At 40.9% G+C, this 27,357-nt stretch overlaps 1 protein-coding gene across 3 annotated transcripts in view; it reads right to left on the bottom strand.

The window, feature by feature from the left end:
• NPR3 (natriuretic peptide receptor 3) overlaps nt 1–27,357 on the bottom strand; it is a 94,535-nt gene that overhangs the window by 3,625 nt on the left and 63,553 nt on the right. The window contains exons 5-8 of one of the 3 annotated variants that reach the window (XM_060634432.3): nt 22,804–22,898; nt 21,299–21,434; nt 19,315–19,402; nt 12,781–18,291 (exon numbers count right to left, since the gene is read on the bottom strand). In XM_060634432.3, coding sequence (XP_060490415.1) covers nt 18,180–18,291; nt 19,315–19,402; nt 21,299–21,434; nt 22,804–22,898 — 431 coding nt within the window. In that variant the 3' untranslated portion in view covers nt 12,781–18,179. Of the gene's footprint in view, nt 1–12,780; nt 18,292–19,314; nt 19,403–21,298; nt 21,435–22,803; nt 22,899–27,357 lie in introns of those variants that run through there. The other 2 variants (XM_060634434.3, XM_060634435.3) reach the window with 2 other exon arrangements.

Below are 27,357 nucleotides of genomic sequence, written 5' to 3'. Positions count from 1 at the left end.
CATAACACTCTCCAGTTCCATCCACGTTGCTACAAAGGGCCAGATTTCATTCTTTCTGATTGCCACGTAGTATTCCATTGTATATATAAACCACTTCTTCTTTACCCATTCATCAGTTGATGGACATTTAGGCTCTTTCCACAATTTGGCTATTGTTGAGAGTGCTGCTATAAACATTGAGGTACAAGTGCCCCTATGCATCAGCACTCCCGTATCCCTTGGGTAAATTCCTAGCAGTGCTTTTGCTGGGTCATAGGGTAGATCTATTTTTAATTTTTTGAGGAACCTCCACACTGTTTTCCAGAGTGGCTGCACCAATTTGCATTCCCACCAACAGTGCAAAAGGGTTCCCGTTTCTCCACATCCTCTCCAGCATCTATAGTCTCCTGATTTGTTCATTTTAGCCACTCTGACCGGCGTGAGGTGATAGGTGAGTGTGGTTTTGATTTGTATTTCCCTGATGAGGAGCGATGTTGAGCATCTTTTCATGTGCCTGTTGGCCATCCAGATGTCTTCTTTAGAGAAGTGTCTATTGGTGTTTTCTGCCCATTTCTTCACTGGATTATTTGTTTTTTGAGTGTGGAGTTTGGTGAGTTCTTTATAGATTTTGGATACTATCCCTTTGTCCGATATGTCATTTGAAAATATCTTTTCCCATCAAAGGCATCCAAATTGGCAAAGATGAAGTCAAGCTTTCACTTTTTGCAGATGACATGATATTATACATGGAAAATCCGATAGACTCCAGCAAAAGTCTGCTAGAACTGATACATGAATTCAGCAAAGTCGCAGGATACAAAATCAATGTACAGAAATCAGTTGCATTCTTATACACTAACAATGAAGCAACAGAAAGACAAATAAAGAAACGGATCCCATTCACAATTGCACCAAGAAGCATAAAATACCTAGGAATAAATCTAACCAAAGATGTAAAAGATCTGTATGCTGAAAACTCTAGAAAGCTTATGAAGGGAATTGAAGAAGATATAAAGAAATGGAAAGACATTCCCTGCTCATGGATTGGAAGAATAAATATTGTCAAAATGTCAATACTACCCAAAGCTATCTACACATTCAATGCAATCCCAATCAAAATTGCACCAGCATTCTTCTCGATGCTAGAACAAGCAATCCTAAAATTTGTATGGAACCACAAAAGGCCCCGAATAGCCAAAGTAATTTTGAAGAAGACCAAAGCAGGAGGCATCACAATCCCAGACTTTAGCCTCTACTATAAAGCTGTAATCATCAAGACAGCATGGTATTGGCACAAAAACAGACACATAGACCAATGGAATAGAATAGAAACCCCAGAACTAGACCCACAAACGTATGGCCAACTCATCTTTGACAAAGCAGGAAAGAACATCCAGTGGAAAAAAGACAGTCTCTTTAACAAATGGTGCTGGGAGAACTGGACAGCAACATGCAGAAGGTTGAAACTAGACCACTTTCTCACACCATTCACAAAAATAAACTCAAAATGAATAAAGGACCTGAATGTGAGACAGGAAACCATCAAAACCCTAGAGGAGAAAGCAGGAAAAGACCTCTCTGACCTCAGCTGTAGCAATCTCTTACTCGACACATCCCCAAAGGCAAGGGAATTAAAAGCAAAAATGAATTACTGGGACCTTATGAAGATAAAAATCTTCTGCACAGCAAACAACCAACAAAACTAAAAGGCAACCAATGGAATGGGAAAAGATATTTGCAAATGACATATCAGACAAAGGGCTAGTATCCAAAATCTATAAAGAGCTCACCAAACTCCACACCCGAAAAACAACCCAGTGAAGAAATGGGCAGAAAACATGAATAGACACTTCTCTAAAGAAGACATCCGGACGGCCAACAGGCACATGAAAAGATGCTCAACATCGCTCCTCATCAGGGAAATACAAATCAAAACCACACTCAGATATCACCTCACGCCAGTCAGAGTGGCCAAAATGAACAAATCAGGAGACTATAGATGCTGGAGAGGATGTGGAGAAACGGGAACCCTCTTGCACTGTTGGTGGGAATGCAAACTGGTGCAGCCACTCTGGAAAACAGTGTGGAGGTTCCTCAGAAAATTAAAAATAGACCTACCCTCTGACCCAGCAATAGCACTGCTAGGAATTTACCCAAGGGATACAGGAGTACTGATGCATAGGGGCACTTGTACCCCAATGTTTATAGCAGCACTCTCAACAATAGCCAAATTGTGGAAAGAGCCTAAATGTCCATCAACTGATGAATGGATAAAGAAATTGTGGTTTATATACACAATGGAGTACTACATGGCAATGAGAAAGAACGAAATATGGCCCTTTGTAGCAACGTGGATGGAACTGGAGAGTGTGATGCTAAGTGAAATAAGCCATACAGAGAAAGACAGATACCATATGTTTTCACTCTTATGTGGATCCTGAGAAACTTAACAGAAACCCATGGGGGAGGGGAAGGAAAACAAAAAAAAAAAAAAGAGGTTAGAGTGGGAGACAGCCAAAGCATAAGAGACTGTTAAAAACTGAGAACAAACTGAGGGTTGATGGGGGGTGGGAGGGAAGGGAGGGTGGGGGATGGGTATTGAGGAGGGCACCTTTTGGGATGAGCACTGGGTGTTATATGGAAACCAATTTGACAATAAATTTCATATATTGAAAAAAAAAAGAAAATATCTTTTCTCCTCCATCAATTGCCTTTTAGTTTTGTTGATTGTTTCTTTTGCAGTGCTGAAGCTTTTTATCTTCATGAGGTCCCAATAGTTCATTTTTGCTTTTAATCCCCTTGCCTTTGGAGATGTGTCAATTAAGAAATTGATGTGGCTGAGGTCAGAGAGGTTTTTTCCTGCTTTCTCCTCAAGGGTTTTGATGGTTTCCTGTCTCACATTCAGGTTCTTCATCCATTTTGAGTTTATTTTTTGTGAATCGTGTAAGAAAGTGGTCTAGTTTCATTCTTCTGCATGTTGCTGTCCAGTTCTACCAGCACCATTTGTTAGAGACTGTCTTTTTTCCATTGGATGTTCTTTCCTGCTTTGTCAAAGATTAGTTGGCCATACATTTGTGGGTCCAATTCTGGTGTCTGTATTCTATTCCATTGGTCTATGTGTCTGTTTTTGTGCCAATACCATGCTGTCTTGATGATTACAGCTTTGTAGTAGAGGCTAAAGTCTGGTGTTGTGATGCCTTCCACTTTGGTCTTCTTCTTCAATATTACTTTGGCTATTTGGGGTGTTTTGTGGTTCCATACAAATTTTAAGATTGCTTGTTCTAGTTTTGAGAAGAATGCTGGTGCAATTTTGATTGGGATTGCATTGAATGTGTAGATAGCTTTGGGTAGTATTGACATTTTAACAATATTTATTTTTCCAATGTTCATGGAATGCACATTTTCAGATCACAACGCTATGAAACTTGAAATCAATCACAGGAAAAAGTCTGGAAAACCTCCAAAAGCATGGAGGTTAAAGAACAACCTACTAAAGAATGAGTGGGTCAACTAGCCAGTTAGAGAAGACATTAAAAAATATATGGAAACAAATGAAAATGAAAATACAACAATCCAAATGCTTTGGGATGCAGCAAAAGCAGTCCTGAGAGGAAAATACATTGCAATCCAGGCCTATCTCAAGAAACAGAAAAATCCCAAATACAGAATCTAACAGCACACCTAAAGGAAATAGAAGCAGAACAGCAAAAACACCCCAAACCCACCAGAAGAGAAATAATAAAGATCAAAGCAGAAATAAACAATATAGAATCTAAAAAAAAAAGTAGAGCAGATCAATGTAACCAAGAGTTGGTGTTTTGAAAAAATAAAATTTATAAACCTCTAGCCAGGCTTCTCAAAAAAAAAAAGGGAGAGGACTCAAATAGATAAAGTCACGAATGAAAATGGAATTATTACAACCAACCCCTCAGAAATACAAGCAATTATCAGGGAATACTATGAAAATTATATGCCAACAAACTGGACAACCTGGAAGAAATGGACAACTGCCTAAGCACCCACACACCTTCCAAAACTCAAACAGGAAGAAATAGAAAATTTTAACAGACCCATAACGAGTGAAGAAATTGAATCAGTTATCAAAAATCCAAATAAATAAGAATCCAGGACGTGATGGCTTCCCTGGGGAATTCTACCAGACACTTAAAGCAGAGATAATACCTATCCTTCTCAAGCTTTTCCAAAAGATAGAAAGGGAAGGAAAACTTCCAGACTCATTCTGTGAAGCCAGCATTACTTTGATTCCTAAACCAGAGAGAGACCCAGCAAAAGAAGAGAACTACAGGCCAATATCCCTGATGAATATGGATGCAAAAATTCTCAACAAGATACTAGCAAATCGAATTCAACAGCATGTGAAAAGAATTATTCACCATGACCAAGTGGGATTCATTCTTAGACTGCAGGGCTGGTTCAGTATTTGCAAATCAATCAATGTGATATATCACATTAGTAAAAGAAAAGATAAGAACCATATGATCCTGTCAATCAATGCAGAAAAAGCATTTGACAAAATTCAACATCCTTTCTTAAAAGAAAAAGAAACCCTCGATAAAGTCGGGATAGAAGGAACATACTTAAACATCATAAAAGCCATTTATGAAAAGCCCACAGCTAATATCATCCTCAAAGAGGAAAAACTGAGAGCTTTCCCCCTGAGATCAGGGACACGACAGGGCTGTCCACTCTCATTGCTGTTGTTTAACATAGTGTTGGAAGTTCTAGCATCAGCAATCAGACAACAAAAGAAAACCAAAGGCATCAAAATTGGCAAAGATGAAGTCAAGCTTTCACTTTTTGCAGATGACATGACATTATTATGGAAAACCCGATAGACTCCACCAAAAGTCTCCTAGAACTGATACATGAATTTAGCACAGTCGCAGGATACAAAATCAATGTACAGAAATCAGTTGTATTTTTATACACTAATAATGAAGCAACAGAAAGACAAATAAAGAAACTGATCTCATTCACAATTGCATCAAGAATCATAAAATACCTAGGAATGAACTTAACCAAAGATGTAAAAATCTGTATGCTGAAAACCATAGAAAGCTTATGAAGGAAATTGAAAAATATACAAAGAAATGGAAAAACATGACCAATTTCAAGCTGATGTCACTGAATGTGGAGCTAAGAAAATATATACAGTGTGTTACATGATTATTTTTTTTTTTTCAACGTTTTTTATTTATTTTTGGGACAGAGAGAGACAGAGCATGAACAGGGGAGGGGCAGAGAGAGAGGGAGACACAGAATCGGAAACAGGCCCCAGGCTCCGAGCCATCAGCCCAGAGCCTGACGCGGGGCTCGAACTCACGGACCGCGAGATCGTGACCTGGCCGAAGTCGGACGCTTAACCGACTGCACCACCCAGGCGCCCCAGATTATTTTATATTTCCATACAGATACCTTACAGATAGAATAGATGTAAATACTCTCAAATGCATAGAAAATAGCAAAATAATTTGAAAGTGAAATTTTGAGTTTTTATTACCATTGTTTTTAATGAAATGAATTTAATTGTAAGCTTATATAACTTAGCTTTGAAGAATGACTTTGTTAACCAGCTCACAAAGTTTCTGAAACTATAATAAATTGTTTTCACAAGCTAGTACAAACAACTCCAGCACAACTCTACACATATTTTCTTTATATGACAGAGATGAACCAGAGAATGACAATTAATTCTTAAATAAGATCTAAGAAATCTTTTGGGCCAAGGCTTACTTGAATGAGAAGATATAGGATCTTGGATGGGTAGACATTAAGAATAAAATGCAAAAAAAGCATCCAGACTAATATACAGGGTTTTGGCTTTGGGGGTTTTCTTTTTTTCTCTTAAGTCAAAGCAGCTAGAAAAAGCTTAAAGTAAGAAAAAAAATGTTTCAAAAAAGAAAAAAGAAAAAAGATGTTTCAATGTGCTTTTCTGGAGGATACACTAAGTAAGAAACACAAATACCATATGATTTCACTCATAATCTAAAAAACAAAACAAATGAATAAACAGACAAAAAGCGTTATCTGACCTGTAAATACAGAGAACAAACTGATGGTTGTCACAGGAAATGGGGGTAAAGGGATGGGCAAAATGGGTGAAGAGGAGTGGGAAACACCAGCTTCCAGTTATGGAATGAGTCACAGGAATAAAAGGCACAGCACAGAGAATATAGTCAATGATACTGTGGCAGTGTTGTATGGAGACAAACGGGGACTACTTGGGGTGAACACAGCATAAGATATAGAAAGGTTGAATCAGTATGCGGTAGGCCTGAAACTAATGCAACATTGTGTGTCAACTATACTCAAATTTTTCAAGAAAAAAATTTTAAGCAGATAGAAAATGCTTAATAGAGTAAGAAAAAAATGTTTCAGCATGATCGTTTGCAAGTGTATTGTTGCATTATTATCACTATCACTATTGTTGTTATTATAATAAACCGATAATTAGTGCTCTGTTTCACTATAGGAGCTGCCTGTAAATGTAACTAAAAGTTTAACACTGGAGGCTGGTTTTAAGAAACAGTTATGAAAACCTTTGAAGGAAAGAGCAGAGGCATGAGGTGTTTATTTTGCCAGTAGTTTTGGTTTAAAAATAGCCTGTTAATCACTCAACTAGTCAGAATGTGAGAGATCTCTCAAGGAAGACAAAGATAAACTATTAGGAATCTGGGGTGGACACAGGTTTGTGTGGCCTCTAATAGAATCAGCCAGCAAAGATTTACTAAACAGATGGATATCTCTAAGACACTGAGATACAACAAGGGGGAAGCGTGGCCCAGGATCTATTCTCAGGTTACAGTGAATAAACAAGCAGACATTATGTAATCCCATCAGACAACAGACTAATGTCTCCAGACTGATGGATTTCATAATTTCAACTATCATTTACCAATGTTTAATTCTGTCAAGTAAAGACATAAAAGCAGGGGGTGGGGGGACCACTGTTATCACTACCATTTGATGATAGAAAAGGTATTCTCACAGCTCAGACACAAAATCATAGTTGTAATCTCACGGGAAAAAAAAAGCCAAACAAAGCTTTATATATTCAGTCAATTAGTGTTTATAAACATTTCCCTATTATTGTCCTTATTTTTCTTATTAAAGCACAAACTGCTAACGCTTCCTGGACAGACAACCATCCTAAAGATGTGACATGGAAACCTCTGAGCAGCAGTCCTAAATTCTGCTGTAAAGGTAGCATCTTTTTCTTATCATCACGATCAATGTCTGATAGGGCAGTATGCGACAGAGGATTAAAGGTGAGAGGGTCTTTGAGGGTCATCTAGGTATACTTAGAGTGTGAACAACACTAATCTCATGTTGTTACTGTGGCCACTGCCGTATTTCACGCCCTGGCTTTGTCATCTCCTGGCTGGGTGACCAGGGCAAGGTGTAAGACTCTGTCTCAGAGATGATCGCAGTGCCTGCCTCACAGGGCTGTGGCAGGGACTGCATGAGATAGTTTAGCCCTGGAGGGTCCTGGGAAGTTTGATGCCACCAGTGTGAGCCATCATTGCTTCTCTCTGCTGGGAACCTCCCACCCACAACGTTGTGCACACCTCAGGGTCCTCATCTATGAAATGAAGTTAAGGAGTAGATAGAATCTACCGCACACAAGGTCACATACAAGAAAGATCCCAGGGCCACAGTTATGGGTCAATCTTGACACTAGGAGCCCAAGAACTTGAGGTGCTAAAATAGTAGCAACCCCGTTTGTTGACCTGCCACTGCATATCAGGAACCACTTGAACCCTTCAAATGACTTATTATTCTCCTAATTGTACCAAGGGGCAAACTGAGGCAAACAAAGGCCTGTGGTTTTCTGAGACCCCCACAGCTAGTTTACAAAAACACAGAGATTTAAGCAGGCCATTTGAGAAAATCTAAGTTTTAACAAAATTTCACAAAGCAGAAACATCATGGAGTATTAACCTTACAAAAACTACACAGAGTTTCTTTGGGTAATAATTCCCCTGGTGCAGGAAATGTTTTATTTTGGAATACTTAGTACTTGACAAAGAAGATAAAAGGAAAGAAAAGTTTCAGGGAATTCTTTGAAGACCAGCAGTGTGGAGGTTATAATGTTAAAAGGATAAATAAGGTGGCAACTGAAGAGATGGGACAAAGCTACAAGCTTGTTCAAAACAGAGTGCAAGCCCTAAAACCTGATGTAAATTAGTGAAGAACGCTGGATGTAAAAACATTGGGAGTGGAGGGCTCCCAGCAAATTAGAGAGTATTTGCCCCATCAAAGGCATTAAAATTCCTTTTTTTTCTTTCTGCAAACACTAGCTGTCCAAACAGAATGCATCTGCAGAGGCTCCAATCATAATCACTGAGACAATAAATGCCCCAGAATGAGGGAGAGCTCACCTGAAGCCAGGGTGGCCAGGGAGGTCTGCAGAGCAGCAGGTGTGAACCTGTGGTGAAAAACAGACCCGACTAGAAAGCCAAGGGTTTTCCCGGCAGGAGGAACAAAAGGGATAAAAAGTTGCAGTCAGGAAAGTGTGAAGAATGTTTTGTGTGTGACAAGGAAATCAGTTTGAGGAAGTCAAATTCAGCACAATTTGAACCTAAGGACTTGCCACTAGTAAGACAGTAAAGCCAGACTGAGGGCGTAGGGCTGTGAACACCAGAGGCAGGTGTGGAATCTGATGGGGAAGAGGGGAGCTCATTAGAGGTTACTGAGCAAGACAGTGACATTGTCAAAGCAGCATCTTAGGAAGACCAACATGGCGGCAGTGAAAAGAAGGAGGAAAAGAGGGGAGTTGAGGAGTTGGGAGGCTGCTCTCTACTACTTTGAGGCTGAGGTGATAAAGGCCTTGTTTGGTGGCAGAGAAGATGGACAGGAAGAGATGGATGAGAATCTGACTGGATGTGAAAGGTGATAAAAAAGAAGCCAGGTCTACTTACAGAAGATGAAAAATGACCACTCTACTGGACTAAGTCGTTTGGCATGGTCATTGTCTAGAAACAGCAGCCTGACTTCAAACCCCAGCTCTGCTACTTGGTAGCTGGGAGGACTTGGGCAAACTTTCTGTGCCTCCATTTACACACTTTTAAAGTGACCATAGTCGAACTTCATAAGAGTGACACATGGATAGTGTGTCATAGGAATTTCATAGGAGTGACACTGACACATTGTTCAGAAAATGAACCTATTTAAGGTGCTTAGCCCATTTATGGTGCTTAACCCATTTAAGGTGCGTAGGTCTCTTGGCATGCAAAGAGCTCTCAATAGCTTGCTACTGTTACTGAACTGAGAAGGGCACACACTCTTGCTCATTCTTCATTAAATACTGAGAACAGTCATGAGGGGTATACAGTTAAGACACCAGGTGACAAGTTTCATTTAGTTAGTCTTTTGTTGGATTTTTTCCTAAAAGCATAAAATACCTTTGACACCACCCAGGATGCTCCTGCTGGAGGAGCACAGATCTCTCCTGCATAGCTGGTTCTTTTTCAAACCCTCCATGAAAAGCACCCAGCACTGGCCACCACACTACAGGATAAGGAGGGGGTGACACAGCCTGGAATGCAGTCTCCCAGACCTGTCTTACTTGACCCTCATTCTGAACTATCGGAGGCCCTTCTGGAAGAGAGGTGTTGTCTCTATTCTGGTCTCTGGTGTCCCTGGGCCTGGGAGGTACCCCTATAGGTATTAAGAACTTCAGGGCTTTGATGCAATCATCTTCTACCAGCTTGTCTGATGCCTGGTCTCTCTTGGCCCACTGGGGTAGCAGTGGAATAAGAATCCCTTTTGTCTACACTATGCAATCTCCCCACCCACCCACTAACACCTTTATGAGGTGCTGCAAAAATCCCAGAATTCCCAGGAGAGACTTGGACTGAGGTCAGGCACTGGTGGGAAAGATGTTCTTCGGGACCCATGAGGGTCTTTTATATTGGGGGGAGGGCAGTCATTGCTCTGACAGATGACAGCTGCTAGCATGATTGCCCCAGGGTAATGACGTCCAGGGAGCAGTTCTTAGGGATGCTAGGTTCTTCAGTTCTTAGAGGTTCTGATAAGCCAGGGCAAGAAAGCAGGTGTGTGACAGTGCTGATGTGCTAGGCCAGCAGGCGCCTCCACCCCAAGGAGAAAGCAGATTTGAATGAAACTTCTCTGACCCTCTGAGGGCTGTCACTGGCCCACACTGGCCCTTGTCTGGCCCCTTTGGATGGGGGCCAATGTACAGAAGAGGGACCTCTTCCTCCTTACTGTCATCTCTTCCTACAGCAGGGCAGGGCTACTTGTCACCAAGCCAAATTGTCTTGAAAGGCCTCAAAAATGACAAGCTGGGGGCTTTGTCCCCTTATCCAGGGCAACAGGAGAGTATCGTAATTGTCCTACTGAATGCCTCACTCTATGCCAGGCAGGGTTCTAAGTTTGAAGTCTTCACAGCAGTTGTGAGGTTGGGACTATGACAATCCCACTCACCACAGGGTGCAAGTCACAAGAATGGAGCCAGGTTATAACCTGGCTCCAACAGTGTCCTCATCTATGAAATGGGAATGATAGAGCTTCAGCAGCTAACGATGCTCAGGGATGCACAAAGCCTGCAAATGGAATTCTTTTCCTTACTTCTAGTTTGGTGTTAATAGATGATTTTTTAAATTGCTATTCTTTAAAAAAAACACAGCCATTGGTACCTCTCCTATTAGTAGTCCTATTTCTGTCAACTCCAGAAGCCCATGATTTAGCATTAGGGAAGGAGTGTGGTACTAAATCAATGGTATTTGGAGCTCCGTAGAGCTCCTCTGGGGAACATAGCCCCCACTAGCCACAGTGATGAAGCATATTTGGCCATTCGTGGGATGTTGCGTATGCATGAAGAAGTTCATAGAGGGATGAGGAGGTAATACACAAGATGGAGATTCAAGAAGGCCCAGGTCCCCAGGGTGGTCCCCAGGGTGATATGGGAAAACACTAGGAATACTCTGTACATTATGGACTGAATATTTGTATTCCCCCTAAAATTCATATGTTGAAGTTCAAATCCCCCAGTGTGGCTCTATTTGGAAATGAGGTCACAAGGGTGGGGGTCTGATCTAATAGGATTAGTGTCCTTATAAGAAGAGACACCAGAGAGGCGCCTGGGTGGCTTGGTCGGTTAAGCACCTGACTTCGGCTCAGGTCGTGATCTCATGGTTCGTGGGTTCGAGCCCCACATTGGGTTCTGTGCTAACAGCTCAGAGCCTGGAGCCTGTTTCAGATTCTGTGTCTCCCTCTCTCTCTGCCCCTCCCTTGCTCACACTCTGTCTCTGTCTCAAAAATAAATAAACATTAAAAAATAATTTTAAAAAGAAGAGACATGAGAGAGTCCCTCTCCCTCTCTACTTGTCTACCTCTCTCTCTATTTCTATCTCTATCATTGCATTACCTGCCCCACACACAGCCATTTCTGGGATTGGTAAGTAATAAATGTGACTTTACTTCCTCTCTGTGAGTATATTGAAACTGTGCCTTCAATCAAAATAACCCCAGGGTTCTTACTTCCCCAAAGTGCGAGCTCTGATGCTAAGGGAGCTAGCTGCCAACCCTGTGTAGGTGCCTTGTGCCTCCTCATTCATCAGATCAGATTCTGCATGTTGTCAGTTCAGTACACTAGCTCCAGCTTCCCAACATTTCTATCTGCCTATCTCCCTGTGCACACATGCACCCAGGAAAGGACATGTGAGGATACGGCAAGAAGACGGCCATCTATAAGCCGAGAAGCCCTCGCCAGGAACCAAATTGGGAGATATCTTGATCTTGGCCTTGCAGCCTCCGTAACTGTGAGAAATAAATTTGTTGGTTCAGACCCCCAGTCTTTGGTATTTTTGGTATGACAGCCTGAGTGGACTAAGACAGCCTGTGTTTCCTGGAGGTTTCCTGGCCCCGCCCTTCATTTCTGGCTTGCCCTTCCACACCCTTCCCCCAGCCCCCACTCCAACCTCCAGCCCAGAATCAGCATCCGGCTCAGAATCCTCTCAAACAGGAGCCCCCAGTATGAGTGGCATTCGTGGTGCTGTCAGGGGACTCCATGGCAGTGGTAGGAGCAGGAAGACCAGGGAAATCGCTATGTGGTGCTCTGGCTTAAAACAAACCATAAGTAATTTTCCAGGTAATGAAGCAGCTTTTTACAACCTTGAGGAAACTAGAGATGCTTAAATCTCATCAGTCTAATGAGTACACCAGAACCTGAAGAACTCTCTAGTGACAAAGCTGACTTGGGACCTCTTCAAACTGGGCAATAGGAGTCAGTGAGGCCAACTGTGTAGCTGTGCAGTGTTCTCAAGCTGTAGAGATGCAGGTAATAGGATTTCTGAAGGGTTCTTCCCTTACCCTCCAATTCAAGGTTCACCACTCATTATAATATATTGTTTTCTTAGGGCACCTGGGTGACTTAGTTGGTTGAGCATCCAACTCCTGATTTTGGCTTGGGTCATGATCCCTGTGTTGTGGGATCAAGCCCTGTGTCAGGCTGCACGCTGAGCATGGAGACTTCTTGGGACACTCTCTCCCTCTGCCCCTCTCCCCGACTCATGCTATCTCTCTTTCTATATATAATAAAATATAAAAAAGTAAAATAATAGTAATTTTTTTTCTTATTTCTATGAATTTCCCTTTGCTGGGCAGAAATTCTTGAGTTCTTTCATGGGTACCATTCAAGCAGTACAATTCATCACATCTACTAATTGATCTTTACTTAAACTCACCCTAGGAAAACAAAGTCCCCAGAGAATATGGGTATGTGCAGTGTATGTTGGTTGAATTATAAACAGGAAAAAGTTTCTTTGGGATGTATTTTTAATGAGAACACCATTGTTATAGTGTGAGCATGTGGCATTCTTGCTTAATAGAAACATTTACAAGAACATACATATTTATATCCAAACACCAAATGAAGTAGATACTTTAAATGATCAGTTTGCACCAGAAATAAAAATATATTATACAAAACAGGGGTTATATCCACAGTCATTAACTTTCATTTTCCACACAAAACAATAAATTAAATCACATTATATGCAGATAGTTCTACTTACATTAGAATAATAAATTGTATATAGCTTGTGCAGCTCTTATTTTACTTTTCTACCATCCTCATGGTAGATTAATATTGGTTGGTAGTCCTATATTTAAGATAACAATGAGTAATAAATGGCCCAGAAGACAAAGGCTACAAAAGCAATCCTCCACAGTGTCTGTTCCATGTCCTCTTGGTTTCAACCATTCACCACACACAGGACACAAAGCTCAGATTCCCAGGACCCAGCAAAAAGGTCTGCAAACTCACAGCATCTGCATGTTATTGGGAGCGCCTTATCACTGTCTTATAAGTAAGACACACCACACTGAACTTTGTCAGATGTCGGCATTAAATAATAAATAGAGTATCTGGTTTTGAAATCCAAATTTTCCTCTTTCTCAACATTTTCTGCCCAATTATTGTATGACAGCTTTGTTCCCCTAGCAAATAAAATTTGGTAGTCTATGTTATGATTTACACCCTTGGTGGAAGGGCCCTTTATTCCTGTGCATAAAATTTAGATCTTTAAACATGTGAATCAAAGCAACAGCATCTTTGCTAACTCTTAATTTTGCTTGTTCAAATCTTTCCCCTAGAAATCATTCCACACCTGATACATCAAAGAGCTATTATAACATACAGATTTTTACTTCTGAGACTCAGCTCCCATTGAAACCCTTTCACCGTGTTTGAAGTAGTTTACAACATGAACATTAACAGCATCAGCTGGTTTAGAATTGCTTTCCCTTTGGTATGAATTAACGTTAGTGGTTAATGAAAAATTTGAACAAACTCCAATCCAGCACCCTTTGAAAGTCATTTTAATCCTAGAGTCTAGCTGTGGGATATGCCTGCAAGAGACATTTGTGAGATCTACATGCTGAAAACCAAAGCCAGGCTTGTTGGAATATACGCACATCACAGGCTTGAACTGCCCCGAGAGCATGTGTGGTCAAGTCAGCATAGGGTTCTGATCCAAAGCCAGCTACATTCTTATAGGCAGCACTGTTTTCTCTTCTTTCCCTCTGAGGAAGTGCAGAGGTCCTACTCAAGTCTCTACCTGCATGGGCAAGATGTCGATGCATCTTTGGAGCCATGATGGATGCTGGAGGGGTGGGCAGAGGGAGTAGGGGAGAAAGGGGTGGTAAAGACAGTGGCAGCTTGCAATGCCACCCTCTTCTGTTTCTTTCGGAGGATCAAACTCTTGACTTTTCTTGCTGGGTGTGTCCCAAGCTTCTTGCTGAGTCTGGCTATTGAAGATGGGCTAAGCTACTGGGTATTCTGTAGTTTAAAGATCAACTGAAAAGGAAACAGATCCTTCTGAACAGCACGTTCTCATTTTCTATGCTTCTGCACTGCCCCCAAAATATATTCCATGTTTTCAGACAGTTTCAGTTTGTTCCAGTGAAGAAGAAATTCAGCCCATTTTCAGCTTCTCCATGAAGCACTAACCAACAGGGCATAACTAAACAAAACCCATGAAATACAGATCGAGAGGCCTGATTTTGGTTGGTGTTTGGCTTTATCCTGTACCCACTCAGGATCTGGGTTCTTTGTGTCCCAAGAAACATAGGTCCGCATTCCTTTCAATTTATAAACACCCCCTTAATACTGGTGGTATAATATTTTACTTGGCGTCCTAAACAGACTTCCACAAATAGCCCAGTATACTCACTCACAAGAAGGTGGTGATGCCACAGAAATGACTTTCTGAATTGTCACTGTATGAGGTCTATACAATAGCTTTAATTTCCCTGCCAATGGCATATCTTACACTTCCAAAATCAGTACCAACCAGAAGGAAAGTGGTAAATTAGGGACAAAGGGGACACAGGTACCTGGAATAAGCTAACTCTAGAAGCCTGTGAGTAAAGTAAAAATCTGAATTTTAGAGAAGAGGAGAAACGGGCATTATCTTCCCATGCCTTTCTCTTCTCCCTCCACTAAATATAGCATCTGAAATGTAAAAAAAAAAAAAAAATACATAAACTATTTTAAAGCCTATGGAACCATGTATGTAGTTCAGGAAAGGACAAGCTGACAGTTCGGAGAAATGTAATGCTGTAGGGGCTTCCTCATGGAACCTGTGATCAGCCTGGGGGAAAATATGCACTCTATACAGAAATTTCTTTCTGGATAGAAATGATCATCTGGAGAAGGCTTTTATTTTTGAGTCCAGGGGGGAAAAAACCCTAAGAAGGTGACAATGATGACCATAAAACCTATACTTATTTCCAACACCATAAGTATATACAGAAAGTATATACTCATTCTGACCTATATAAACATCAGCTTGTTTGTCCAGATGAAAAATACTGATGAAGTTTCCCTTTTGAAATCTGAACACCCTAGATTTCAGGGTAAAAATTTATAGGGTGATTTAAGAACTAAAGCCTTACTCATTTTACTGTATGATATGTGGCTTCTGGTGGAGTATGAATGACTAGTTGTCAAAGGTGCTGTTTAGCACTTAGGAACTTAAATCCCAAATTATAATTTCCAGAGGTCTTAACCCAGGGTAAGCTTGGGCCAAACATCTATACTTTTAGCAAAGTTTTCCAATGTAATAGAGTTTTCAAAACTTAACAGAGTTTTGGCAACACATGGATGATTTCAAGGAGGAAAGAAGTGAAACCAGACATGTAAAGAAGCAATCAGAACTGCTTTAAGATTGGAAAAGAATGGCATGCACATACGAGAAACCTCATGATTTGTTCCACCACATTTAAAAGACTCAAAATCTCAATTCTACCATTTTATCTGGGTGTAAAATATTAAGTTTAGAACTATTCTACTACTTGAAGTAGAAATAAAAGATATTTGCTTTAAAAATGTTAGAGTTAATGGGCCCCTATATAAATTCCAGAAAGGTTAGAAACATTTATACCCAAAGACTACAACCAGGTAGAGTGATTTTTCCCCTGTAATAAGCACATAGGCTTGAAATTTAATTTTTTTTTTACGAACACGAGATGGTATAAAATGAATATCTCTAAAACACATTGAAAATATCATTGAAAAATAAAAATTAGAGAGAAATAAGCTCTCAATTCACGAAAATAAGATGGACGCAAACCTTCCATTATGTTTTCACTTTAAGGAGTCCTGAGCTGTTAAATGTTTTGCTTTTCTAGATTATACCTCCCAAACTCTCTTCCTACATTGGAATTTCTGGAGCTTGCATTTCTTGCTTTCTTTTTCCATCTTTTTTTGAAGTCAGCACTTTTTCCTTCACATCCACTATGGAGAACTCCAGTATGGTCATTTCGGTTGATCATAGCTCATTCTGTTATGTGCTCTCCAGCTGCCTGAATCCTATTTTTTAAACGTGGAGGGAAAATATGCCTTACACAGAAATAATTCATTCACTGAAATAATCCATTGGCCAGTTGAAGTAGGAGTGACAGAGGCAGACTCCTCCTGGGAAGCAACCTCAGGCCAGCTTCCAAGACACACAGCTTTCACTCTCTCTGCCTCCACTATTACCTGTGTCAACTACGACCTCCATCACTACCAAGGAATTATTCTAACTCCTCTATTTTCCTCCCTATACATGGTCTTTTATAGTCATTAAGATAATTTTTAAAACTATTTTCCAGATGTTCAAAATGTTATTGAGGAAAGCCCCTAGTGACATAATTACAAGATAGTACACTAATCTGGCAACTTCCTATTCTTCTCTGTTTTCTCCATAAATTATAAGCAAAAATGGCAACCTGAGTTTAAACCTCTGTGCAGAGTATTGGGTGCAAAGTAGGTATTCGGCAAATACCTATCCAACTCTGTTCAAATCCCTTACATATACACCCATAACCCACCATTACACGGATTATTAGCGGATGACTATTAAGCTTTGTGGAATCAACTAAAAAGGAATATAAAAGCTATCTAGATTCCCTCTTTTAACCAAAACATCACTGAATTTTAGTAAAACGTCATGTATGCATTTTTTAAATTTATCATCTCTGTGCTTACTGTTAAATTCTAATACTCTTTATAAAGTTGTTGAGGGAAAAGGCTGCCTTAAACCATACTTAATTCCAATAAATTCCACCCTTTATCTTGAAACTCATCATTTGACCAGAACTGGAAGAGGTCCATTCTGAAAATAACTTGCATTTAAAACAGGTAAATTGTTGTTGTATGGAAACCAATTTGACAATAAATTTCATATTAAAAAAATAATAATAATAAAAAAATAAAACAGGTAAATTGTTATACTCCTGTAGAGTCTGTGATCTGAATACAATTCTAGGTCTCTGTAATTAAAGCAGCAATTGGCATTTGGCTATAACCAAGGGCAAGAGGGAAACAGAGAAAAAGAGAAGCATCTTTCATCATCGTTGTTTTGTGGTACACTTTACCCATGCTTTTAAAATATAAGTGAAATTCAATCTTCAAAATGAAAAAATAGACACATTTTCTAATAGCAAAATATAAGATTAAAAATACCTAAAAATAAAATATTAGTGTGAAATAGGGTTTTTTTACATTAAAAAATGAAACATTTTAGATTTGCCTTTCTTATATAAATCCTCTTATCTTATTAATAGTTACAACTTTCCAGAATAGCTTTTATGAGACACTGAAGGAGACAGGCAGGAAACCCTTTTTCAAGATATGACATCAGGACCTGAATATATACATTGGACAGAGCATTCCTCAACCTCAAATCCATCCAGCAGCACTAGAAAAAGGAATGCTGTATTTCCAACCTTGAGATTTTTCATTACATTTTCTTCTTTTTGGATCTTAAGTTCTTTCCAAGAATATTCTACTTTAAAAATGATTTTATTCTAGCTATAAAACATTTCATTTAGGAAAACCACACGTTGTAGCCTTATGTGAAATGTCCCCAAAAGCCATCAAGATATGGAGACATCGCATTTTCAAAACATAAATCTAATCATAGGCCCTGAAACAGTGTGACTATTTAAACAGAGTGATGTTATATTCTCATATTTGCTTGTCATGAGATGAAAGGCCAGGAGGCATATGGTGATTAATAATAGTTCCTGAGCTTCTAAAGAAATTATACAACAAAATGACTAACTGCTTAAAAGAATGAGTTCTTCAAGAGCACCCCTTCTGTTCCGTTGATGTCTTTCATCCCATCTATCTCCTTAAAGAATCTCAGGGCAAAAGAAAAGGCTTTCTTTTAAGCCACTGAAAAATGGGATCTGATGGAATCTTCCCGTAACTCTCGATGTTTTCCAACATTACTTTCTTCTTGCTGGCTTCGCCTCTCAATGGTTATTCTGTATTTCTTCCTGGGTAAAGGGAAAGTGAATGCAGTAATAAAACCTCAGTTGGCTACAAAATACTATGGTTTCTCTTACAAAGAATGCCCTCAAGGGACATCTGGGTTTGGGTTGATAAATGAGAAGTGACAGAATATGAAACCCTGGTCAGAGATTAAAGCTGTGTGCCCCAAGGCATTATGCACTTCTTCAAGGAGGAAAATTGGCATGCTTTCTGAAATGCCATAGAACAAACCTCCCCCTTTTTCCCTGGGTGCCTTGTGGGTTAAGTCTTGTCTGTTCTGCCACAGAAGCTCTCCCTAACTCCCAGGATGTGCCCTAGATAAAGATCAGACTAAGTATACTGTGACCAAAGGAACAGGAATACAATTGTTCCCACAAAGAATCACATACACCCAGAGTTAAATTTCCATACAGAAATGAAGAAATCTTGGTCTAATGACATGAGAATAAGCCACAAACTCAATCACCAAAGATTACAAAGGAATGAATCGCCCTCATCATTTGGGACTATCAGTATCTTGAACACACATAAATATTACAAGTTTACAAGCTTTGGGGCTTAACCACAGTGATAATTAAGCACATGGATTCTCCAAACTGAGCACACACCAGCCTGAGAGTGTAGATTAAGGGCCACCTCCTCCTCTTCAGAAGGTGAACTCAGACACCTATTTCTGAATTGGAGGAAGCTTAAGAATAGGTAAGTTGTTTCTCCTTTGTCTACTTACACATTTGGTGGGTAGTAGGAATTTGTGCCAGAATATTTGTGATCAAAGGATAGCAGTGGCTCTGTGGCCGACAGGGGGATGCAACAGAAAGCCTGACCCACTACCCAGTATGCTAACCCACTGACCACCAAACCACCAGGGTCACAAAGACCATCACAGAAGAACAGCTTAGTTCTTTTAACCACCATGCTTTGGGGGTAAGACCAAGATATAGACAAGTCATAGGGAGGACTGTGCAAAGGCAAGTGACAAGGGCAATAAAGGAGAGTGAATTTTAAAACTTGATAAAAACAGTTCTCACCTGAAAAAGTAGAAGGCCATTAACAAACCAGCTCCTAGTAAGGCCCCCACAACAATTCCTGTCACTGCCGATTCTTCTAGACCACCTGCTTAAAAAAGAAACATAGATAATCAGAGTTCATTTTGAGAAACAGAAATATCTCAAGTTTCATTCACTGGAAGGTGTATCTCAATTTCCCACTTGAGGCAAATTTTCCTTTTTTTTAAGAAAGATTTTCTAGGGGATCCTGCACCTTCATTTGTTTGCTAAGCGCAAAGCTTCAGAAGCATTTAAGAAAGGACCAGATGGACGAACATACCACTCGAAGAGAGTGAGAACAATGAGAAAAAGCAGGTTCCAAAAGTATCTGAGGAGCACAAGGACTGAAGTTTTAGACACATCCACACTGAGTTCATAGTCAGAGAAGACAACTGGACAGACCATGGGACTGACCCAGCACATCTTACTTTCACAGATGGATGATGACACTTCAAAGTGCTAGAAGATTTGGTGAAAAATGCACTGGGTTAATATTCTGTTTTTAGATGTTCTCTCACCAGAGCCAGAGTTTCATGTCAAAATGTCCTATATAGCTTTGCAAAGATGGGAATAACAACTTGAAACAATCAAATTCAGTAGTGTCCCAGTTATTATATAAACATGACAAAAAGCTAGCTTTATATAAACAGCATAGTGTCAGCCTTTAATGCATTATCTCATTTAATCCTCAGAACAGCTCTAAGAGTTGGGTGCATTTTTTTCATTTTACATATGGGAACACAGAGGTTTAAAGAGGTAAAGGAATATTCCTAGGGTCACAAAACCAGTAAGTGACAAGGGTGGGATTTCAAACCCATGCCCAGTAACTCCAGAGAATGTTCTTAACACACTTCTGCCCTACTCCTCCCCGTAGTTATTGCATATACATAAATAACATGGTTTGAAGGCTGGACCCAAAATAATAAGCATAAATACATTAGCCTAAAGTGACCAACTGGCCCGAAAGATCAATATTCACTTGGTTCTCCCTCACTAGCTTATCAAAGGGTCTCTCTAAAGCAATGATTTCCAACAGACTCCTATTTGTAAGCTCCTTATAAGAATGTCCACTTGTGGGGCGCCTGGGTGGCTCAGTCCATTAAGTGTCCGACTTCAGCTCAGGTCATGATCTCGCATTTCATGAGTTTAAGCCCTGCATCGGGCTCTGTGCTGACAGCTCAGAGCCGGGAGCCTGCTTTGGATTCTGTGTCTCCCCCTCTCTCTGCCCCTCCCCGGCTTGTGCTCTCTGTCTCTCAAAAAATGAATAAATGTTAAAAAATTAAAAAAAAAAAGAATGTCCATTTGCTGGGGCACCTGGGTGGCTCAGTCAGTTAAGCATCTGACTTTGGTTCAGGTCATGATCTCATGATTCATGGGTTCAAGCCCCACACCAGGCTCTGTGCTCTGTGTCTCCTTCTCTCTCTGCCCTTCACCCACTCGTGCTCTCTCTCTCTCTCTCTCAAAAATAAATAAACACTAAAAAATTTTAATTAAAAATAAAAGAATGTCCACTTGCCTCTATATTTATGACAAGGCTTCTCATGAATAATATATTTTACACTTATTTGCTAATTTGCAAATTTGGGAGTGTTTAAGTCTGAGGGGTAGGAAGGTACCAACAAACTCTGAAGATCAGACTGAGACTTGCTACACATTTCCTATTTGATCTTTTTATTTTCCCCAACTAGTAATGCCAGATGCTAAGAGATGATACATAGTAAGAGATGGAGTAATAGGAAGAAGTCATCTAGCATTTTGGGAAAAGATGAAAGAGAAGAAAGACCTAGAAACCTCTGGTGAAGGTGGGGTGCCAGTTCGTGAACTGTTCCCCTGGGTTTTACCACATCGGAAAAAGAAAGCTGAACGTTCAGAACATGAGCTCCTAGAGAACATCTGTCTTTTAAACTTGCATAACACTGACATTAAAGATGGTGAAACACAGCACAAGTTAAGTCTCTAAACTTACATGATTTGCAAGGGGAGCTGTTTGTGTGCTCCACGATTCTGGTTTCATCTATTCTCAGTTTTAAAGGTCCCCAAGGATATTTGACATTCGGCCGCATTTCAAAACGACCTTCTTTTCCAAAGTAATCACCGATAACCTACGTAAAAGCAGAAAACATGCAAACTGAAAGGTCGAAGTTATCTGTTTCCAAAGGAGGCATAGGGTGGGCTCCCCTGTGACACTGACTATAGTGATGTGTTTTTGAGGACTTTGTAAGTCAGGATTTGTGGTCACTGATGGTGCTTTCAAAGGAGGCATAATTGAGGGAGAACTGTGGCTCCCCATGGCAGGAAAGTGGTTACACAGAAAACAATAATCTTGGAACTCATGGCTCCTCCCTCACTCATCCGAGGAGGTGCTGCTTGACCCGTCTGCCGTCTGCCACAGAGCAGCCCACACACAGGCAGCCATTTGTAAGGCCCCAGTTACTTTTAGGGATGTGGGAGAGAGTCCGGCATCTCATACCCAGATTAAGCCAGTCCAGGTACACAGCCTCATGCCACTCAATTAGCTGGGCACATAAAGGGTCAAAAGTATCTTTTAGGAACATCCTGTTTCACCCTCCTCTGTTTGGAAGATTATCCCCTGATTTCGAGAGTTACATTCTCCTCTCTGCTGAATTTATCCCATTTGCACCCCATTTCCAGACAACTTTTTTTTCACTTGGTTCAGTTTTCTTTGATGCTCACTTCAAGGTTCACCCACAGTTTCTGGTTCAAACAGATGTTCCATCGGCTACCTGGGCCCTGATCTAGAAGTACCTTCCCACCCAGGTTCTCAGGATCTGTTTCTCTTTTTTTCCTGGGCACCAGAACACTGCTCCTGAGTGGCCTGTGACATCTCCCCCTCTGTCTTCTGAAGGAGGGCCAGCAAGCTCTCACAGGCTAGCTCATGTCATAGTAAAAAAAATTCTAGATAATCACCAAAATACAACAATCACTGGCATGTACGGAGCATGTCCCAAGTACTTTAACCTCACAACAAGCCCATAATAGACTATTACTATCCTCCCTTTACAGAGGGAGAGACTAGAATGCACATGAGACTCAGGCCACTCCAAGGGTGAAAAATCATTCAGTACATGTAGCAAGTGTCAGGTCCAGCTGGCTCTGCTCCTCCCACAAAGGCCACATATATGTGTACTAAGAGAAAAGCAGCAAGCCCTTTAGGCCAGGGTCACATCAAGTGCTATGGAAACATCAACCCTGGATGAGAGCCATCAAAGAAGCACATTTGGCCACTGGAAACAGGATTTCCCCGCTCAGGATAAACATGGAACCGTTTCTTGAAATCTTCCAGGATCCCCTCAACCAGAAGGGAGCCCTCTCTACTTGGAAACTCCTAGATTTCCAGCTCATTTTTATTTGGAGGCTGCTCTGGGGACAGCTATTTGGACACCAGAACAAATGCATTCCTTGGAACCTCAACAAGCAGAAGGAGCAGCCGAGGCAGTCTCATTCGCTCACCTCCTGGGTGCCCGCCTCTGGGTCTGTCATTGCAATCACAGAGAAGTCCCCGTACCGGTCTCCATTGGCATCTATGGACACCTGCCCGGCAATACCTAGAGGATGAGACGGGAAGAACTCCAAGTTAGTGACTTCAAAGGCCTCTGTCTGCCACCAAAAACAAGAAAATGAATTGACAGGATTTTTTAAACAAACTCATGCCACAGGGAAGCTCATCAGACTCTGAGCATTTTTGTTGGCATTTGGAAAGACATTGTAATTTCATCTGTGTCTGCATTCCTAAATTCTTAACATTTCTCCATTTAAAAATGAAAAGAAAAAGAAATAAATGACCCTCTTTGGGGAATATGTTTAGGAAAAAAAAAGGTTAAGGCTAATCCTGAAAGCAGCATGCTTATCCCAGAGTCTTGTATTAATTAAAAACAAACAAAAACTGCAAAGAGAGAGAGGCTGGAGGTGTGGTGCACTCCTAGACCTGTCATGAGTTCATGTTATCACTGGCCAAACATTATAGAAGAGAAGTCATTCCAGGCCCAGGACTCAGTGAATGTGCATCACTATAGGCACACTCAATGTACAGGAGAGCAGAGGGCCTGCTTCACAGGCCATGGGAGCCAAGAGCTAAAGAAGAGCTAGTCTTCACCCTACTTGTGTTCATTAATTCATTTTTATTGTGTTTTGTTTTGGGGGTGTTTTCCCAGTTTTATTGAGCTATAATTGACATACCTCACTGTATGAGTTTCAAGCATCCAGCATAAAGGTCTGACTCGGGTATATTGTGAAATGATCACTACAGTAAGTTTAGTTGACATCTGTCATCTCATATAGATACATGAAGTCACTCGTTGTTTATCCACATGAGTTCTGGGTCGTTACTAGGTGCTGAACTGGACACATTCCCCACTCAAAACAGGGGCAGCCTGGACTAAGGATTTCACTTGTTCGCACTGGAATCTGACTGCATGTATTTTAATCCTAGCTTTCACATTTACTAGCTCTGTGACCCTGGGCAAGGACTTAGCCCTCTGGGTCTCCACCTTCAGGACTGTAAAAGAGGTACAATAGTACCTCTCAGCCAAGAGACTGTTGAGAAGATTAAATGAGCTACAACAGGTAAAACACTTCCACCACAAGTATAAAAGAAGTTAGTTGTTTTCTTCTACTGTTACTGTGCCTGGAATACCACCACTACTGTGCCCGGAATCTGGGAGAGGGCATCTGACCATGCCCACACCACTCAGAAAAGGAGCTGGCACATCCAGTTGGAGACTCAAGGAGGATTCAGTAAAAGAGCAGATCTTTCATAGGAATACCAGTAAAATCCATGATTTAGACAAGCAGCCATCAGGAAGTAGCAGTATTCTAAGCAGAAAGGCCAGACTTGTTCATATTTACAAAGTCATGGAAGCTGAAAGGAACCAGAGGGACCATGACATTCTGGGGTAGGTGGCCCATGCGTGTGGAAGGAAGCAGTGAGATGTAAGGCTGGCATAGGATGGCCAGAGCATGGAAAGCCTGAGTGCCCACACAAAGGATTTCAATTTGCTTTGGCTAGCAACAGTGGCTTAGACAGCTAATCAGTAAAAGAGAATATGTATCATTAGTTGATATCAAATGTCTATACTGTAATTTTCATTAACTAAGCAAGAGAATGCATAGGTCAGCCACATTCTAATTAACTAAGGCAATTTGTTTTCTTTCATTTTAAACTGTGTTAAAGTTCAGTGTAATTCTTAGTGTTTCTATTGATTTGATTCTCTCTGGAAGTAAAATGAATGTCTGGGAAAAGGGATCCCAAGGGAAAGTTCCATCCTCTAGTGTGGTTTGGAGAGGGCAAGTATTTGGGTTTACTGTCCTTTTGGTTATGGTTTGAGGGCCCACTGATTTTTCCAGACTTCGGTCTATTTTGCCGCAAACAGAATGGAGCTACCATTCATCTTGATTTTTTTGTCTTTCTAATATATGCCGGTTACAGAGGATACACCTATCTTAAACTTGTTTATTCTTGACAGCCTATACAACGTTTAAGTCACATATGTCATTTTTAAACATCATATTTATCTTGGGGCACCTGGGTGGCTCAGTCACTCAAACATCCGACTTCGGCTCAGGTCATGATCCCGCAGTTCATGGGCTCAAGCCCGAAATCAGGCTCTGTGCTGACAGCTTGGAGCCTGGAGCCCTCTTCAGATTCTGTGTCTCCCTCTCTCTCTGCCCCTCTCCTGCTCGTGCTCAGTCTCTCTCTCTCTCAAATGTAAATAAACATTTTTTAAAATCTTTTGAAAACATCATATTTATCTCCAAACATATTGTCTATCCAAAACCATTTGTTATCCTGTTCAGAGGTGTTTATAAAGAAAGATGTGTTCTGCTAAGGGTTTTGTAGAGTATTTTATAAGACAAGGTGGCCCTAGTAATCCAAGACCTCATTACACTTTAAGCTATTACAATTCTGCCAAGAAATGGGGTGAGAACCCTCAGGGTGGCCAATTAGCAAGTGAGACTTCACCTGAGAGTATTGTGTATAAGGTGAGATTGTCAAGCTGACAGCAGAATTTTCCTGTACATAAGTAATGAGACTTTCCACCCTCATTTCCATTGGCCTGTAGTGGACTTCAAGGTTTGAGCCACAGTCCTATTTACCTTGTCACTCTGACCTCTCCCACAGAGAGGAAATTCAGCTTCTTCCCAGGCCATTTATTGAGAGCCTTGAAAGACGGTCATTGGTTTCACAGTAATAAAATCCAAATTTGTCAAATAACATCCAGAGTATTTTTCCCTTAACAATTTAATGGTCACTTACAGAATGACCATTTCTCAGAGTTCTTTTGGGAGCTACCCTCAGACTGATCATTGTTTAGCAAATAAAATCAGCTTTCCAAATAATTCAAGCCCAAAACTTACATTGGCTTCAATTATTTTTATATCTGGACAAATAAGAGTCTAAGTTTAGACTCGACTATATAGTTGATTGTTTTAGGACTCATTTCATATTGTCTGTGTAGACCTGGCCCTAGAATGGAAGCATCAGGATGACCTATGGGAAAATTTAGTCCATGCCCTCTATACAATGCTGAATTCCAGCCCTTGTGGGCACCTGCCCTTCCCTTAACAACCTCCTTCAGAAGACCAAGAACAAATGACCACACCATGTAGTAAGGAACAGCTAAAAATGGGATGTGGCCTACCAAGGTTGTGTCCACACACACACTAGTTTCTCAGTGTATTGGGCACAACTTCTGGGAAATCTGACTCTGTCCTAATATGCCCCCTGAATTATCTGATTGGATTCCAGCTCCTCAACTGAAGCAGTCACAAGTTGAGCAAGACAATCCTGGAGGCTTATTTGTTTGTCATGTCCTACAATCTGTCTAAACTTAACGTAGATGCTACTCTAGTGTCAAGTAAGACATGACATTCACTAAAACCACCACAGAGAAACTAAAGCCAATTGTCACCATATTTGCTGCCCAGACAACTGGAACTTGACCTCTCAGCACTGTCCTACCATTCCTAATAAACAAGGGCAGGATGAGGCAATGGAGTGCATTGAAATCCCAAATGAATATGTGTGTGTGTGTGTGTGTGTGTGTGTCTGTGTGTCTGTGTGTGTATGTCTGTGTGTGTGTGTGAGCGTGCGCGCTCCAAATCTAGACTTGGCAGTACTTGTTCCCATCACTGAAAAATTTCATTAATTGAATTGCAAATAGATGTAAGCATAGCCCAGTGTATGAAAGGGCTCACAGGAGGGGTTAGTGTGATGTAGGACTGAAAGGGCTCTTGTCGGTCATCAGCTAGTCCAACTCCTTCATACAGGTGATGACAGAGAAGCCCAAAATAGTGTGACAGTGGCTAGGATGCAGGTTCCCTGAACTCCTGGTCCAGCAATCTGTACTCCATATCAGTGGTTTTTAAATGATACCCATCAGTATACTATACTTTATTTTCCACATAGTCCCCGTAAGGACTCCTTTTAAAGACTTCAGAAAGATCATGTCCCTCAAAACTTTCTGGTGGCTTTCTATCTCACTCTGGGTGGAAACTAAAGTCACCAGCACAGCTTCCAGATGCATGTGATTTGTCCCCCACTCCCTCTCTGACTGTGGCTCCTATCACACTGCCCTTCACGTGCTGTGCTTGAGCCCAACAGGCCTCTTTGCTCTTCAGGGGGGCCACTCAGCACTCTCTCGCCAGATACACTCAAGGTCTCTGTGTTTGCTGCTCTGTCTGGAATGTTCCCTCCTAAACATCTACATAATTTCTTTCACTTTACTCAGGTCTCTACTCAACTTCAACGTACCAGAGACCTTCCCCAGCCACTCTCTTTAAATTAGCAGTCCTCCCACCACCCCCTCCTGTCACTGTCTATCTCCCTACCCTGCTTTATTTTATTGCCCCTGAAATGGTGTATTTGTTTGTTTATCACCAGTTCCCTCCACTACCTGGAAAGCTCAACTGATTCCTCAGCACTTTGAACAGTGCCTAGCATATAGCAGGTGCTCAAGAATATTTGATGAATGAATGGGTGCATGAATATAAAATTGACATCTGCAA

Source organism: Panthera onca, chromosome A1 (genome assembly GCF_046562875.1).
Source record: "Panthera onca isolate mPanOnc1 chromosome A1, mPanOnc1 haplotype 2, whole genome shotgun sequence".
Taxonomy (NCBI): domain Eukaryota; kingdom Metazoa; phylum Chordata; class Mammalia; order Carnivora; family Felidae; genus Panthera; species Panthera onca.
Note: the sequence above shows the minus strand (reverse complement) of the source record. Positions and strands in the feature narration are given on the sequence as shown.